General features: G+C 42.7%; 1 protein-coding gene across 46 annotated transcripts in view; it reads right to left on the minus strand.

Moving 5' to 3' along the window:
• Positions 1-19,045, minus strand: part of PHF21A (PHD finger protein 21A) — a 174,084-nt gene that overhangs the window by 16,986 nt on the left and 138,053 nt on the right. For all 46 annotated transcript variants that reach the window (XM_070564918.1, XM_070564936.1, XM_070564940.1 and 43 more), the window contains 2 exons: positions 15,432-15,725; positions 1,255-1,353 (listed from right to left, as the gene is read on the minus strand). In XM_070564918.1, the coding sequence (XP_070421019.1) occupies positions 1,255-1,353; positions 15,432-15,725 (393 nt within the window). The remainder of the gene's footprint in view (positions 1-1,254; positions 1,354-15,431; positions 15,726-19,045) is intronic.

Here is a 19,045-nt window from a genome sequence, read left to right on the forward strand (position 1 = left end):
GTTTCTTTTGATGAGGACAGTTTGGTAAGAGCTTGCTCTATTTTTCCTCCTTCAAGCGTAACACTTGTCATTAATTTTTGGATGATTTTACAAGTTTCTCGGCAATTTGCATGACTAGTACCTTCTTTTTGGTTCAAGTTTGGTCCCTTCTTTAAAGATAAATTAAAAATTAATCCATTTCATATCGGAAAGAACGAACATTTGTACGCGTTTTAAAAAAATCTGAACAGGCTTAATAAATCACTGCTTTTTTAAAAAAAACAATGACACAAAGCTTTGATGGCTTCATGCCACTACTTGACATGGTTTCACTACAAGGAATGCACTGAGGATAGAAGGGAATGGATTACTGGGCTAATAAAATCCAACTATCAGATATTCATCATCATATTACCTGCCCACATTTCTTCTCTTTTTTTAATAAAATTAATTTTATTGGAATTATAATGGTTTATAACATCGCGTAATTTCGGGTGCACACTGTTTATCAGTTCCTGAATAGTTCATTGTGCTAACCCTCAGCAGTCTAATCTTTATCCATCACCATACATACATGCCCCTTTATCCCTTTCGCCCACCCCCAAAACCCCCTTCCCCGCTGGTAACCACTAATCTGTTCTCTTTATCCTGCGCACATTTTTCTTTTATAGCTTCTGGTATAAAAGCATCAAAGTGAAAAATTCTCTTGTTTAAGGACATACAAATTCACATTCTATATTTGTACCAGACTCGTGTTTGCTATTTAAGTTTATAATTCTATCCTCAGTGGTAGCACAGAGGTTACTATTTTCGTCCCTACTTTTAGACTTCAAGGAACTACTTCTGAGCTCCTGATTCATGTGGGATTTGGGGCTCTAACGCAATACAACAGAACTACCAAAAATGCACATGTAACAGCTGTAATGGATAACAGGAAGAGGCCTTAGCTGAGTGAACTGGACATCTTATAATTGTTGGCTGAGGCAAACAAAATATAAGGGTCATTAGGAATGCAATGGGATATCTGGGAAAATGATCGCTAATCTTACATTTCAAATTTGTGACATGTGTATGAAATTCCTCGATGCCAGCTCATGGACACCCAAGGGCACACTCTTAATCGGCCCTAGGCCAACGTGACTTGGCCATGACATTACTGCACAGTGAGAAAGCACAAGAAAAGGAAAATCAAGTGATTCAGAGAGCAAGCGTCCGTCCTGGCGTGAGAGGCAGCCTCGTGGCACAGATAGCCGCGCCTCTGGATGCCGGGCCTACCTGAGGGTTCTCCTCCCGCTTTGGTTTGGGCGCAGCAGGGGGCGTGACGGTGCGGCTCTCTGTTTGTTTCTCATCGGTTTCTGTGTGGGATTTAATTGTCTAGGAGAGAAAAATGAAATGACAATGCAGAATTCACTTTTTATTAAAAACACAGTGTGACTGTAGCCAAGAAATAAAAGAACACCACACTCAAATTGGAAACATATTAATAAAGAGGTAATGTGGATTTCATTTTGGAAGGGGAAAAAGGAAAATGCAAGGCCCCAGTAGAAATGATTAAATTGCATAACTAGAGTAGACATGAATCTATAAATACAATAGTCTAAATTATACGAAAAGAAAAATCCATGGTTTAATTCCTATGTATAAAAATAAAGCATAAGGCCGCTCTCTCTGATTTCAATGTATTTAGGCTGTAGGGGCAGTTTTCCAGAAGCAAGCCCACTCTCGTTACATGTGGGTCAAGCTCCAGTCCACAGTGTGCTTAAGATGTGAGTAATGTCAAAAAAATCTCACACGCACGTTCTTCTGTTTCAGAGCAATTCCTATCAGAACCTAAGAGAGGCCACACGACTCCCCTTGCTTGGGCTATTTAAAACCTGCCTGTATCATCCATTAGAGGAGAGAGAGACGCAATTGCCAAGGAAAGGTCATCTTGCAAGACACTGACATTCTGACCACCCCCAGCCTCATCTTCCAGACGCATCCATTCGAACAAAAGAAACACCAGTAGCATGACCATCTTCAAGCACAAACGGCAGCTAGCAAATTGGTAGACTGGGCTTGTATTATTATTCTTATCATGACCCAATGCCTAATTCACCTTATGAAGCCCTTGGTAAATACTGAAACGATATTAGAACAGTGGAGATAAAACTGTAAACACAAACCTAATTTACTTTTTCAAAATTAAAAAATTGCAGATGCTAATGGTCTTTCTGTATGGCAACGACAAATAAATAAATGAGAATGAAACTGTCTGGTTATTGATGAGCAGGAGCCAAATGAAAGCCGTTGGTTCTCTAAGCAGAACACTGAAAGTTCTCAAAAATCATTATGTTGTCAAATACTTTACTAGATCTGAAAACCTAACACAATCACAAAGATCTCTCACTTCCTTCCTGGCCACCTGCACATTTTCCTCCTGCTTCTCGTATTACTGCATTAGGAAAGTGTAAACAGCAGCCTTATCAATACCGAGGCAACCACCGTCCGGGGCACAGAGGCTGCCTCGTACCTTTCTTACCAATGTCCTGCTTCTCCTCTATCCTGTAAGCTACTCGAGAGCAGCGACTGTTCTGCAGCCTTTGTGCCCAGTACGGTTCCTCACGCAGTGCAGGCAGACTGCAAAGAGCTGCTGATCTTCTGAGCGGTGAACATGACCAACCAGGAGAATCACTCACGTCTCCTCTCTCTCATACACATATACTTTTTAACCAAAAAGGACACCTTTCCTCCATAAAACAAACCACCAAACACACCTACAACGGAACACAATGGGAAAGTAGTTTACAGTGACATTCTTAATGTCTTGGCTTTCCAGAAAGCTTATTTTCATAGTTCTCTGAATGTGGAAGGACAGGGAGGCTGACGGAGGAGGGAGAAGAGCAAGTCAGCTGTAAGGACTTGCTGTCTCAAGTTCCTCAGAGTCTTTACTTCCATCTCTAAGGCTGAGTGCAGCACACAGTGGAAATGCCTCTGGGGAAGGGCAGACCAACCCCCTCCACTAAGGAATCAGCCAGAGTTCCAATTTTCTCTCTTGTACAAGAAGAATATAATTATCTCAGGGTTGGATAAAGAATACCAAAAGCATCCAAAAATAAAAATAAAACAATCAAAACATTGGGGAGGTGCCCTTCTCTCATGGACCTCTTGCTCTGGGGTCCAGAGCCAGCTGCCATGTTGTGGACAGCACTATGGAGAGGCCCACGTGATGAAGAACTGAACCTCTTGCCAACAGCCAGTGAGGAAGTGAGGCTGCCAACAAGCACATGACTGAGTCTGGAAGTGGATTATCCAGCCCCAGCTGAGTCCTGAGATGACTGCAGCCTTGGCCAACTAGTTTGATTGCAAACTTGTGAGGGACCCTGAGCCAGAACCACTCAGTTAACATGCAGCCTGATTCCTGACCCTTAGTGACTGTGTGGGATAATAAATGTTTGCTGCTTTAAGCTGCTTTAAACAAACAAAAAACATTAAGGTGGGAGAGTGACATCACAGAAATGGCAAAATAAAGGACCTTTAAGAATTGGTCCTCCCACTGAAGCAACCATTAAGCTAGCAAAAACAGACAGAATCAACTTTTAGAACTCTGACATCTAATTAAAAAAATAAAACTTACAGCAACCAGGGAGCACTCACTAAAAGAAGAGGCTGTTAAATTTCACTAAGAAAGCGTTTTTCCTCACCCACCTACAAACGCCCACTCCCCAGCTGGGCAGAGGCTGTGGGGACGGTGACCTGCATTCCTGGTGTCACCTGCTGGTGCCGGGGGAGCAATACAGACCTTGCTCTCAAAAACTGGTGGCTGTGCATTGTGACCTGTCTGGTGGTTCCCTGAGCCCTGCGGCAGAGGCTGATCTTTGTTCTGCCCACCTTGGGCTGGAGTGGCTTTTTGGGTGGTGTCTGATAAAAGCATCTAAAGACATATGTTACCCGTAGTCACCTGGTGCAAGAGATGGTGGATGGAGTATGCAGGAGACAGACCCAAAGGCCTGGGGAGGAGGAGGCCGAAGAGGAAGATCTTGGAGGAATAAGGGCTTTGAAGGGCTATCACATATACTGGGGAAGCCAGAGTGCACTGCCCATTCCCAGGGCTAGAGGCACACTAAGATCTGAGAGAACCCTAGGCTTGTACCACCGGTTGATCTTTGAGCTCCATCCAAGAAAGAGGTGAAGACTCAGGCAGAGTTATAGGCAGCCTAGCTTAGCACTGAAAGAGTCCCTGCTCAGGGCCAATCTGCAAAGATCGGGAAAGCTGGGTGGTTTTCTTTTTCTTTCTTTTTTTTGAGGAAGATTAGCCTTGAACTAACATCGGCTGCCAATCCTCCTCTTTTTGCTGAGGAAGACTGGCCCTGAGCTAACACCTGCACCCATCTTTCTCTACTTTATATGTGGGACGCCTACCACAGCATGGCATGCCAAGCGGTGCCATGTCTGCACCTGGGATCTGAACTGGTGAACCCTGGGCCACCGAAGCAGAACGTGCGAACTTAACCGCTGTGCCCCTGAGCCGGCCCCTGGGTTTTTTTATTTACTTATTATTACTTTTTTCTTTTAGGCTCTAGTTGTGTAAGGAAATCTGTCAGGTCATTAGACAACCACTGAGATAACAGAACAGAGATTCCAATGACCACACATGACAAGAAATACAGTCTTTGCAAAATCAGTTTGGAAAAGGCACTGAACAGACTATTGCACCTCTGAACAACCAACAACAACACATCCTGGGGTGGGAGGAGAAGCGAATTTCCCTTATTACCTTGTAATTTCAAAATGAACAGTTTTCACCAAAAAATTAGAAGGCATACAAAGAAACAGGGAAGGATGGCCATTCATAGGAAAAAAAGAAACCGACAGGACTGGCCTTCAGGGAGCCCAGACATGGACTCTCTAGGGAAAAACTTTAAGTCAACTGTCTTAAATATGTTCAATGAGCTAAAGGAAACCACGGACAACAAACTATAAGAAACCAGGAGAACAATGTCTCCCCAAGTAGAGAATATCAATAAAGAGACAGAAATTATTAAAAAGAACCAAACAGAAACTCTGGAGCTGTAAAGTACGATAGCTGAAATGACAATCTCTCTAGGGGGATTCAGGCAAAAGGAAGAATCAGTAAACTTGAAGATAGGATGAATGAACTTATCCAGTCTGAGGAGCAGAAAAAAAGAAGATGCAGAAAAAATGAACTGCGCCTAATGGACATTTGGGGCAGATCAAGTGTAGTAATGTGTATATTATGGGCTCCCAGGGGGAGAGGAGAGAGGAAAAGCAGAAAAAATATTTGAAGAAATAACAGTAGCTTCCCAAATTTGATGAAAGACATAAATCTACACATCGAAGAAGCTCAGCAACCTCCAAGTAGGATAAACTCAAAGAGATCCACAACCAAGTGCATTATAACCACACTGTCGACAGCCAAAGGCAAAGTGAGAGTCTTGGATGCAGCAAGAGAGAACTGACGCATCAGTTGTAAGGGCCCTCAATAAGATTAACAGTCATTTTCTCATCAGAAACCAGAGACTGGAAGGCAGTGGGATGACATAAAGTGCTGAAAGAAAAAAACCATCCCTCCAAAATTCCACATCCTGCAGAAAGCGGAGGGAGTGCACTGCTAGTAGATCTGCCCTAAAGAAACATGAAAGGGAGTCCCTCAGGCCGACATAAAAAGACTCAAGACAGTAACTTGAAGCCACAACAAAGAAATAAGAATTCCGGTAAAGCTAAGTACACAGACAAATATAAAACCCAGTATTACTGTGTCTTTGATTTGTAACTTTTCTTTTTGTTTCCTATGTGATTTAAAAGAGAAATGTACAAAATAGTAATTATAAATCTGTATGAGTGAGCCCACAATGTATAAAGATGTAATTGGTGACATTAACAACATAAGGCGGGCCAGAGCCGTACAGGAGCAGAGTTTTTATATACTATTGAAACCAAGCTGGGATCAATTCAAATTACGTTGGTAAAAATTTATGAATGTCAACTATAATACCCATGGTAATCATTAAGAAAAAAACTAAAATATATACAGAAAAGAAAATGAGGAAGACATCACAAGAGAACATTAGGGGGGAAAAAACATAAAAGAAGGCAGCACTGGAGGAAGTGAGGAACAAAAAACACATAAGACATGCAGAAAACAAAAGGCAAAACACCATAAGGCCTTCCCTATCAGTAATCAATTTAAATGTAACTGGAGTAAACCCACCAACTAAAAGACAGAGAGCGGCAGAATGAATGAAAAAAACCAACGTGATCCAACTATATGCTGTCTACAGGAGACTCATTTTAGAACCAAAGACACAAAAGGGTTGAAAGATAAAGGTGGATAAAGATATTTCATGAAAACAGTAACCAAAGGAGTATGGAGATGGCTGTACGAATATCAGAGAAAACTCACTTTAAGTCAAAAATTGCTATAGGAGACAAAGACAGTCATTATATATTAGTAAACTGGTCAATTCATCAAGAGACGTGATAATTTTAAATACATACGCACCAACAACATAATCCCCAAATATATGAAGCAAATATTGACAGAACTGAATGGAGAAATACACAGTTCTATATCAATAATCGGACACTTCAATGCCTCACTTTAAATAATGGAAAGAACATGTAGATAGAAGATCAATAGGAAATAGAGGACTTGAACAACACTATAAACCAACTAGCCCTAACAGACATAAAGAACAGTCCATGGGGCCGGCCCCGTGGCCGAGCGGTTAAGTTTGTGCACTCCACTTTGGCGGCCCAGGGTTTCGCCGGTTTGGATCCTGTGCGTGGACATGGCATGGCTCATGAAGCCATGCTGAGGTGGCATCCCACATGCCACAACTAGAAGGACCCACAACTAAAAATACACAACTATGCACCAGGGGGCTTTGGGGAGAAAAAGGAAAAATAAAAATCTTTAAAAGAAAAAAAGAACAGTCCACTCAATAACAAGAAAATACACATTCTTCTTGTATACATGAAACATTCTCCAGGACAGACCATATTTTAGGCACAAAATAAATCCTAATACATTTTAAAACACTGAAATCATGCAAAGTATCTTTTCTGACCACAATAGAGAGAAGGTAGAAATCAATAATAAAAGAAAACTAGAAAATTAAAAATTATGTAGAAATTAAACAACACTCTCAAACAACAAATAAGTCAAAGACGAAATCCTTAGGGACACTAGAAGATAGTTTGAGAGGAATGAAAATGAAAACACAACATACCAAAACCAAAGTGACCCAGTGACAGCAGCTCAGAGGCATATTTACAGCTCTAACAGTCTACATTAAAAAATAAGAAAGACCTCAGATCAGTAACCTGACTTTGTACCTTGAGGAACCACAAAAGGAACAACTAAGCCCAAAGCTAGCAGAAAGAAGGAAACAATAAAAATCAGAGTGAAGATCAATTAAATAGAGAATACAAAAACAATCAGATCAATGAAACCAAAAGCTGATTCCTTGAAAAGATCAACAAAATTGACAAAACTTTAATCAGAGAGACTAAGAAAAACAAGAGAGAAGACACAAATAATGAAAATCAGAAATGAAAAGTGGGGCCATTACTACTGATCTTAGAGAAATAAAAAAGATTCTAAGAGACCACACTGAACAACCGCATGCCAACAAATTAGCTAACACAGGGGCTGGCCCCGTGGCTGAGTGGTTAAGTTCGCGTGCTCTGCTACAGGCGACCCAGTGTTTCGTTGGTTCAAATCCTGGGCACAGACATGGCACTGCTCATCAAGCCACGCTGAGGTGGCATCCCACATGCCACAAGTAGAAGGACCCACAACGATGAATATACAACTATGTACTGGGGGGCTTTGGGGAGAAAAAGGAAAAAAAATAAAATCTTAAAAAAAAAAATTAGCTAACACAGATGAAATGGACAAATTCCTGTAAACACAGAAATTACCAAAACTGACTCAAGAAGAAATAGAAAATCTCAACACATCTATAACAACTAAAGAGACTGAAGCAATGATCAAAATCCTCCCCCAAAAGAAAAGCCCAGGACCAGCCGACTGGGGAATTCTAGAAAAAACATTAAAGAATTAACAGCAGTCCTTCTCAAACTCTTCCAAAAAAAGAAAAGGGAGGAAGATTTCCCAGCTCATCTATGAGATCAGCATCACCCTGACACCAAGGCCAGACAAGGACACCACAAAAATAGAAAATCTTACAGACCAATATTCCTTATGAATACAGATACAAAAATCCTCAATAAAATACTAGCAAACTGAATCCAACAGCATGTTAAAAGGATGATATACACCATGACAAAGTGGAACTTATCCCAGGAATAAACGATGTAAGAAAATCAACGTGCTATCCCACATTAATAAACAAAGGCAAAAAGACCACACAATCATCTCAATTAACACAGAAAAAGCACTTTTCAAAATCCAACACCCACTCATGATAAAAACTCTCAGAAAACCAGGAAGATGAAGGGAACTTCCTCGAGTTCCTCAGGGGAACTTTACAGAGGACATTTACGAGAAATCACAGCTAACATCGGACTGAGCGGCGCAAGACTGAAGGCTTTCCCTCTGAGACCACCAACACGACAAGGAAGCCTGCGCTCACCATTTCCATTCAACCTTGTAGCAGAAGTTCTAGCCAGAGCAAGGAGGCGAGAAAAGGAAGTAAAAGGCATCCAAATTGGAAAGGAAGATATAAAACCCTCTCTAAGTACAGAGGACATGATCTTACATAGAAAAAATCCCCCAAAAATCCACAAAAAAACTCCTAGAGCTACTAAACAAAATCAGCAAACTGTGAGGTACAGGATCAACACAAAACCCAGCTGTATTTCTAAATAACAGCAATGAACAATCCTAATAGGAAATTAAGAAAGCAATTTCATTTACAATAGCATCCACAAGAATAAACTATCTAGGAATAAATTTAACCAAGGAAGTGAGAGACTTGCACACTGAAAACCACAGAATACTGCTGAAAGAAATAAAGAAAACCTAAATAAATGGAAAGACATTGATGTTCAAGGATTAGAAGACAATACTGCTAAGACAGCAATGTTATACAAAGTAATCTACAGGTTCAATGCAATTCCTATCAAAATTCCAATAGCCTTTTTTTTTTTTTTTTGCAGGATTGGAAAAGCCAATTTTTAAATTCATGCAGAATTGCAAGGAGCCCTGAATAGCCAAAACAATACTGAAAAAGAAAAAAGCTGGAGGACTCACACTTCCCAATTTCAAAATTTACTACAAAACTATAGCAATTAAGACAGTGTGCTTGATACTAGCATAAGGATAGATATACAGACCAACAGAATAGGACTGCGAGTCCAGAAATAAACCCACACATCCATGGCCAATTGGTTTTCAACAATGGTGCCATGATTATTCAAATGGGGAAAGAATGGTCTCTTCAATACATAAAGAGCTGGGAGAAGTGGACATGCATATGCCAAAGAATGAAGTTGGACCCTTATCTCACACTATATACAAAAACCAAGTCAAAATGGATCACTGACCTAAATATAAGAGCTAAAACCAAGCAACTCTTTGAAGAAAAATTAGGAGTAAATCTTCATGACCTTACATGTGACAACGGATTCTAAGAAATGACACCAAAAAGCAACAAAAGAAAGAACACAGATATATTGAACCTCATCAAAATTAAAAACTTCTGTGCATCAAAGGACATTATCAAGAAAGTGAAAAGACAACCTACAGAATGGGAGGAAATATTTCCAAATCCTATAGTGTCTGATAAGGGTCTAGTATCCAATTCCTTTTTTTTTTTTTTTGAGGAAGATTATCCCTGAGCTAACATCTGTGCCCATCTTCCTCTTCTTTATGTGTGGGATGCCTGCCACAGCATGGCTTGACAAGTGGTGCACAGGTCCACACCTGGGATCCAAACTGGTGAATCCTGAGCCGCCAAAGTGGAACGTGTGAACTTAACCACTGCACCAGCGGGCTGGCCCCGGGTCTAGTATCCAGATTATATAAAGAAGTCTTACAAGTCAACAACAAAAAAAAGACAACCCAATTTGAAAATTGGCAAATAACTTAAATAGATATTTCTCCAAAGAAGATAAACAAATGGCCAACAAGCATATGAAAAGATGCTAAATAACATTAATTATTAGGGAAACGATGATCAAAATCACAATGTGATACCATTTACATGTACTAGGATGGCTATAATTTAAAAAAAGGGAAAATAATAAGTGTTGACAAGGATGTAGAGAAAATGGAATGCTCACACAGTCCTGGCGGGAATGTGAAATGATTCAGCTGCTGAGGAAAACAGTTTGGCAGTTCCTTAAAAAGCTAAACATAGATTTACCATATGATCCAGCAATTCGACTCCTAGGTATATACCCCAAAGAAGAGAAAACAGGTACAGGAGTCCCTCCTTATTCATAGGGGATACCTTCCAAGACCCCCAGCAGCTGCCTGAAACCTCGGACAGTACCCAACCCTGTATATACTGTGCTTTTCCTGTACACACAGACCTATCACAGAGTGTAATTTATAAATTAGGCACAACAAGAGATTAACAACAATAATAAAAATAGAACAATTATAACAATATACTGTAATAAAGTGACCATAGATCTTAGCAACCTCAGCGTACGATTTTTTTTCCTTCCTTATTAAGTAGGGCACTTTCCCCTTTTCACTTAAAGGAAGCACTTTCCGGCTTCTCTTTGCATTATCTGAATTGCCAACATCACTGCTCTTGCACTTTGAGGCCATTATTGAGTAAAATAAGGGTTCCTTGAACACAAGCACTGAGACACCCTACGGTTGACCTGATAACCGAGACAGCTACTAAGTGACTAAGGCGAGGGTGGCATATGCAGTGTGGATATGCTGGACAAAGGGACGAGCCACGACCCAGGTTGGACGGAACAGGATGACTCGAGATTTTGTCCCGTTACTCAGAATGGCGTGCAATTTAAAACTTATTATTTCTGGAATTTTCCATTTAATATTTTCAGACTGTGGTTGACATCAGGTAACTGAAACGGTGAAAAGTGAAACCGCGGATAAGGGGGGATTACTGTACTCACACAAATACTTGGCATGAATATTCCTATCACTATAATTCCCAATAGCCAAAAGGCAGAAACAACCCAAATGTCCATCTATGGAAGAATGGATAAACACACTGTGGAATATACACACAATGGAATATTATTCAGCTGTTAAAAAGGAGTGAAGCACTGATACATGTTACAATGTGGATGAATCTGGAAAACATTATGCTACGCGAAAGAAGTCAGACACAGAAGGTCACATCATGTATGATTCCATCTACATGAAATATCCAGAACAGGTAAATCTACAGAGACAGAAAGCAGACTGGTGATTGCCAGAAGCAGGGGGAGGGGCAGATGAGCAACATGGGCACTGGGTTTCATTTTGGGGTAGTGAAAATGTTCTGGAACTAGACAGAGGTGGTGGTTGTACAACACTGTGAATGTACTAAATGCTACTGAGTTGTTAATTTTCAACACTGTTAACTTCAACATGCTTAATTTCATGTGATGTGAATTTCATCCTGATTAAAAAATTGAGGAAAAAAGTGGATTAAGCTATAAATTTAGTCTCTATCAGAGATTATAAACTATTACCCAGAGGTGAAGCGGCCTTGCAGATATCATTTTTCGCCTACATGGTATTTAAAGTTACCGGTATTTTAAAAACTAGGTGATGTCTTAACATATCTAGATTTCTGGCTTTTCTTGAAGAAGTTTCCATATGATAAAAACTGGCTCTTGTCAAGAAGTAGCTGCTTCCTTGAGATGGAGCATACCACTACTTTGCAGCTCACCACGGTCTCTTCCACTTTCACTGTCTTCTTGACACCACGGCCAAACTGTCAATTTTATCACCCTTGTCTTACTACGCCAAAGAGGAATTAAGAATAAAACTGGGATATCTCTTGTACTCATGTTCCCACTAAAAGTGGAAAAATAAAAAGTTCATTTGTTTACTCCCAGTCTGCTCTTACACATTTATATTTTCCACTTTGCACCCATGGCTATTTGAATTTGCAAATCCTGGGGCTGGCCCTGTGGCCGAGTGGTTAAGTTCGTGCCCTCCACATCAGCGGCCCAGGGTTTCTCCAGTCTGGATCCTGGGTGTGGACCTAGCACTGCTCATCAAGCCATGCTGAGGTGGCGTGTCTCATAGCAGAACTAGAAGGACCTACAATCAGAACATACAACTACGCACCAGGGGGCTCTGGAGAGAAGAAAAAAAAAAAGAATTTGCAAATCCTGCTCAAAGGTGCTATAAAGATAGAAATAAAAAACTGGGACAAGACTAGAACTAAGTTAACCATTTATACCCGGAACTCCAAAACACCTTCTGAGACTCGGCTGCATGAATAATCAAAGTGACACCCTGGCGAATAAAGGAACGTCCCAACAGTTTCATCAATCGAGGTTAAATACAATTGGACTGAAGGCAAAGCAAAACCCCTTGTGTGGTCACCGGGATCCATCCTCCCCACTCTAGCACCCGGGTGAAAATGCAGGGTGAGGAGTCCCCGCTCAGGCGCACTGAGGGGGAAGACAGGAATCGGAGGACGATACCCTGGATGACATTCTCCTCTTGGAAGAACTCCTTTGTCAGAGGACTTTGCGTAGGTTCCATGCACGATACATATGGAGTAGGGAAGGGGTGGCAGTCTGGCAATTTTCCCCACAGAACCCGGATTTTTTTCAGTACTTTAGCCTGGGGACACACAGAGAGGTCTTTGTCGCACGGGGTGGGGTGGGGTGGATAAGAAACGAACCTGATTCCTGAGAACTACCTGCGGTGGGCATAGTCTAAGGGGCTTTAAGCGCCTTATCGCATTCCACCACTGATGGGTGTTCAGGCCCGTTTCACAGAGTGCCGGAGAGGACAAGGACAGGAAAGTGGCGGCGTGGGGCCTATCCGTTTGTCCGGCTTTATCTACTCTTCGGCCTAAAATAAGTTTCTAGCCTCAAAGCTCTTCAGACTCCACCACTTGTTTTCTCAGAACCACAATGTAATGCGGCTTCCGATGAGGGAAGAGACGGGAGCCCATCTGGGATGAGCAGGGAAGTTGGTGATGCCTGCCAGGGGAAGTGAGACCCCGCTGCAGGAACTGACACTGCCCTCTGCCTCTCCGCCGCCACCGTGGGAGGCCTGCACACCGACACAACTTGTCACGCGTCCGCCCCCGGACGCAGGGCCTTGGCGCCCGCTCCAAATGCACCGGAGACCGAGCTCTGGGAGGCACAGGCTCTGGCTTACCCACCCGGCACCCCTCCACAGAGACACCACAGGCGGCATGGCAACTGGCACGGAATCACACACTTTTATGAACTGAACGTTATCACCCTAAAGGAAACAGCAGAAAGCAGCAAGGAACCCACGAGCCGCTCTCACAGAGAATGCTGCACACGGGCTTTGCACGGCTTCACTCTCAGCCCATCTATGAGATCTCTTAATGGTTATAGGGGGGGTATTGGAAATGAAAGAGAAAAGAGAAAAGAAGGGCAGTAGAAAGACCTGAAGTAAGAAAATCCCGAGAATGGAGTCCCGGGTAAAGAGGCCCGCTGAGCGAGCCTGGCAGCCTGTGGACTGCGATGCTGGGGCCTGCTAACCCTGAACAGCAGTGACGGACTCCTCCACCAGACCAACAAGAAGACAGACCGTGCAATTTACTGCTGCCAATACATTTCTTTTCATTTTTAAAGATTCATGGGCACCTTTTTATGACACTATAATTAAAATTAAAAGCTTTATCAACATGTAAGGCCAGGACATGAAAAGTATTTCAAAATCTAATAAGAAAATAATATATACTGTTTGATTTTGTTTTTTGCCTTAAAAATGTTACTATGTGCACAGCAAATACATGGAGGAATATAATCTAAACTGTCAATAGCAACTTTGGGGGGAAAATTATGGGGGATGTTTATCCTCATCATAGATTATTGGGGGAAGTACTTTCTACAATATATATTTCTGTAATGTTTGAATTTTCTTTTACAATGACTATGTATAATCTCCATAATCAGAAAAAATAAGAAGTGTAAAAATAAAATGAAACTTAAAAACTTCTTGTCTCTGAAAAGTATCTTTATCAAAAAAAGAGGTCAAAGAGAAATAATATTTAGTGGTCTAAAATCGTGGTTTGAAACCACATTCTTTGGAAGTCCAAGGCCCCTCAGAGGGTCTCTGAGAGCCAGCACAGGACGTGAGGGCAGAGGACCTTCCAGCGTGCCCCCAGACACCTCCTGCGCTTGGCCATCATGCTTTCAGTATTTTAATATTGAAGTTTTGCTGATAGTAAGTTTGAAAACCTCTCATCTGAAATATGCGTAATTTATTTCTGAATGTTCCTCAAAGTATTTCCTGGGGTTTGAGCAGGCTCCTCAAGGAACAGAGATGTGTTCTCTCTCGTGTTCTCTGAGCACAAGATTTTGGTACCCAGTTCCTCAGCGCAAGGTCTGAGCATTTCGGAGCCACCTGGGCAGAAAGCCGGGTGCTCCGTGCCGAGGGCTCCCCCGGTCCAGGAGGCCGAGGCGGCGGCAAGCCTTCCTGTTCCTGCCCACCTGGCCAGCCTCCCTGAACCGCGGCCGGCCATCCAGGAGCAGAAGATTCAGGATCACCAGGGACTATTTTCAGATGGATGAGAAACTCAAGCCTGAGCAATCAGAAATGGGTCACTGACTTTTTAAAGCAACTTTCTTGAAAGAGGATGCTTTCTGCAAAATTCTTCTTTCTCATCACTGGTCTTTCTTTAAATAGAATATGGTGATTGCCTAGAAATCCTTTTTCTTGTTTTTAGAAGTTTTTTTGTCATTGAACCCTGAGGTATTTTTGGAGGTTACTTATCTTTCTCTAGCCTGGTTTTTTTAAGAGAAAATCTGATTTTGGAAGTATAAATGAAAGGCTTCAATAGTTGAGCTTACAATGTCTGCATCCTCCAGAGTTAAAAGAATGCTTCTCAGAAATTTTAATTTTTTCATTTGGCTCTTCATTATCTGTAATAACCAGAGAAAATCTTTGACATGAAATCCCTTTCCCTGTTTTGTTTATTCTTCCTGACTTTCGCAGTCAGCCTGATCTGGATTCTTACTGGGCCCAAACCAGCACGGCCTTTTGCGTTCACGGCCTCATCTGTGCTTCCTGGCTGGGGGCAGCAGAACCCAGCTGTGAACTTCTGCTCCAGAACCAGCAGGGGGAGCTCACTCACACAGGAATCGGAATCCATCCACAGGGGATGGTGGGAAGAGCAACCCAACTTTCTTCAGTAAGAAAGGCCCTTCCGCATTGTGGATAAAGCATCACACGATAAGCAACACGTAATCAACAACGGTGCTGAGATAAAGAACCCTTGAGAAGATGCACTGAAAGACAGCCCTGCCTCAAAGGCAAGGCTAATGCCCAAAGCAGGTATGCCGCCCGCCTGTACCTGTTTTTCAAGGCTTGGCTTGCTAAGCTGTACAGTTTGAGGTCCAGCGAGTCTGGTCCCTGGAGTGGCTATCACAATGCTGGTGAGCTGGGCCATGGGGAACGTTTTGGCTATGGTTGCAGTCTGCCCATTGACGACACGGACGGGGTGGATGGAATTCTGGGAGGTAGGGAGGGTTGTGGGGGTGAACTTGGTCAGCATGACAGGCCTCTGGATAAGCTGAGGAGCTGCAAGCATGGGAGGAGGTGCTGGGGCAATAGGAATGTTATTCTGGGCCACAGGCTTGGGTCGAACCTGTGGGGAAAGAGAGAACAATTATCGTATTACTTAAAGGAACTTCTCAAGTCCTAGAAAACTAAGACATTGCCAGATCTTCCACACTAAGTGTGTGAAATAGTAGTTAGTACAAATACTTATTAATATTGATTTTGGTTATTATTAATTCTATAGATCTCAGGATATACAATCCTATAAAAGACTCGTCAGCTCTTAAGAGGGCCCTCAGGCCACTCCGGAACACAGTTCTCGATTCCAAACCTTAGCTCCCTCTCCTAACCCATGCCGTCCTTCAGGCTGAGGTCAATGCCTAACCCAGACTGGTTCCAGCCAGAACTTGTGCCCATAAGGACTGCCAATGGCCTTAACTCACATTCTAAATTTCTTCACATCCACAGCTTCAGTTCACTCCCATTTCTGGTTCTCTAACTCCCTGCTCTTGGCCACTCAGTCTCCTCCGTGGGCTTCCTCGTCCTCAGCACAATCCTATCTGTAAGAATTTCTCAGGATTTCGTCCTGGAACCCCTTTCTTCCCAACGTCCTCACTCCTCCCGGTAGCTCTCACCCATCCCGAGGCTTCAGCTGCTATCCATGTCCTGAGGATTTCCACACTTGTATCTCAGGACCAGACATTTCCTGAACTTCAGAATCACACATTCAACTGCCTGCTACACATCTCTACGTGGAAATCTCACAAGTTCGAAATCAACATGTCTGAAACACGAATTTCTTCCTCCAACTCTTTCTTCCTCCTATAATCATCACCTCGGTAAATGGTCTTTTCTTGCTAAATAAACTTCAGAATCATTCCTGATGCGTCCTACTTCACCTCATCTTCCTAAGTCCTCCTCAAATATGTCTACTTTCTATCCCCTCTGCCACTGCTCTAGCTCACGTTTGCCTTACTGAACAGTGGCAGAAAATTTTGGTTAAAAACACGGGACCAGCCTTGTGTGGGTTCAAGTCCCGCTTCTACCACTTACCAGCTGTGCAACCTCAGGCAACTTACCTGACCTCTCCTAAGCCAGTATTTTTCAAACATTCTAAACTATGACCCTGTAGGCAAACCCTTCTCCCCTCAGGCATGAGAGTCTGACCTTCAGTTAACTCTCTAGCTCTATTCCCCTGGAAACTTGACAAGGGTAAGAATGTCAATTATGTTACCAGGCAACATTGCTTATGGTAAAAATGATCTCTTATTGCTACATCGAATCTGGATGGGGAGAACGATAAATACTTGATGGGACACGGCGCTTTGGGATTCCCAAAGGGGGTGACTCTTGTAACTGGGCATGTCCATTGCAGGGACCTGGGAAGGCAAGCCTATGGAACTCTTACAAGATAGACCGGCTCGTGGAAGGCATAAGGCTTCTGTGCCAGGGTGGCTCTCCTACTGTTTGATAAAGGTCTCGTTTCCCAGCACCTGAGCTATCCCTAGACAGCTGCAGAGACTGCTACATGGGCTACTATGGGGACTCTCACTGAAGACAAACGCCTGATGCTGCCTTGCTGGCAAGCTCGGGCTGCTGTTCTGCATGTGCTAAGGAGACTCGTGCCAAATGTGGTCCTTGACAGTCTTGTGAGTCTGAATGTTTAGCTGAACTTAAGACAACCCTGTGGTGGGTGCTGTAGACACAAAGTAGGAAGTACATTTCACACTGTAACCAGTTCACACATATGGACATGTATCTCTATCAAACAAAAACTTCACAAAACAATACTTATGTGCTATGAACTCTCCTATTTCCTAATCTGTTACATTCATTTTATTTAAAAACTCTGGCTACAATCCACTAAATTGGTTTCACAGCCTACTAATGGGTCATGACCCACCATTTGAAAAACGTGGACTAAGCCCTAGATTCCATATCGGAAAAAGAGTGCTACCTACTTCCACAGAGCTGTTATGAGGATTAAAACAACCCATGTGAAGTGCCCAGCACAGCAGCTGGCACATAGCAAGATTCTCCAAACATCAGTTATTATCATAGTTGACAACGTCCTAACTTTTCTTCCTGCCCACAGTCCTGTCCATTTCCAATCTATTCTCCATATAGTGGCAAGAGGGAATTTTCTAAAACAAAAATCTGACCACGCCAAGGACTTGTCTGCAAATGCTTTAATGGAGCCCCACCGTTCCTGGAACGAAGCCCAAACTCCTATACAGCCTATGATGTTCCATAGGCTCTGGCCCAGTGGGTTTCTCCAGCCTCACCTCTTACCCTAGCCTGAGCCAGCCACGCGGCCCCCTGCGCTCAGCCACACGAAATCTCCTTTGGTTCCTAAGCTTACAAGCATCTCTCCATCCCAGACTTGCCTATATGCTCTGTCCTCTGCCTGGGACATTTTTATTCTTCCCCCAAAACTTTGTCAGGCTAACTCGACTAGGATTTTAGGTCTCAGACCAAATGTCAACTCTTCAAGGAAGCTTTCTGTAATACAGTTGGCCCTCTATATTCACAAATTTGCATCCGTGGAGTCAATCAACCGTGGACTGAAAGGCCTACAATGGCTGTGTCTGTACTGAACATATACAGACTTTTTTTTCTTGCCATTATTCCCTAAACAATACAGCATAACAACTATTTACACAGCATTTACATTGTATTCAGGAGGATATGCATAGGTTATATGCAAATACGACACCATTTTATATAAAGGACTTGAACATCTGTGGATTTTGGTATCCATGCAGGTCCTAGAACCTTTCCCTGCGATACTGAGGGATGACTGGAATCTTAAGGATGAGCTGGGGGTCCCTCCCATGTGTTCTCAGACTGCCCTGTGCCTCCCATAACGGACACTGTAATTGCCTGTATGTGTCTGAAGCTCTCTGAGGGCAAAGAACCATCTGTCTTGAAAACTGGCATATCCATTGTGCTTAGTGCCTTTTTTGATATCCAAGGTATTAAGGATTTATCTGAGCAGTGACTGAAATTATCTTATCTCACGTTAGGTGCTCATCCCTTCCCCAGAGGAAATTTGGAAATCACTTAAGGCCACTGCCCACAAAATTCCTTTCTCTTCCTTCTTTGCTTGAAACCTGGGGCCTCAGACAGGATCTCCCAGCCTTTCTACCAGGCAAGTCAACTCTCCTCGAGGTCCGGACTGGGGCAATCCTGACATTGTGCCACGAGAACGGTGAGCTCAGCATGGGCAGGCAGAGGTGCCTGGGTCCAGGCAGAAAGTTCCCAGTGCTGACCCCTAGTCTAAATCTTTATTCAGTATGATGCTCAAGGCCATCACTGTCCAGAGCAGAACTGAACAGTGTTTACTGCATAGTTTGGCTGTTGTTTCCTTCCCTACTCTCTTTGGCATAGGGGAAAAAAAAAAGTGGT

The sequence above is a fragment of the Equus przewalskii genome, chromosome 11, assembly GCF_037783145.1.
Source record: "Equus przewalskii isolate Varuska chromosome 11, EquPr2, whole genome shotgun sequence".
In the NCBI taxonomy this organism is placed as follows: Eukaryota; Metazoa; Chordata; class Mammalia; order Perissodactyla; family Equidae; genus Equus; species Equus przewalskii.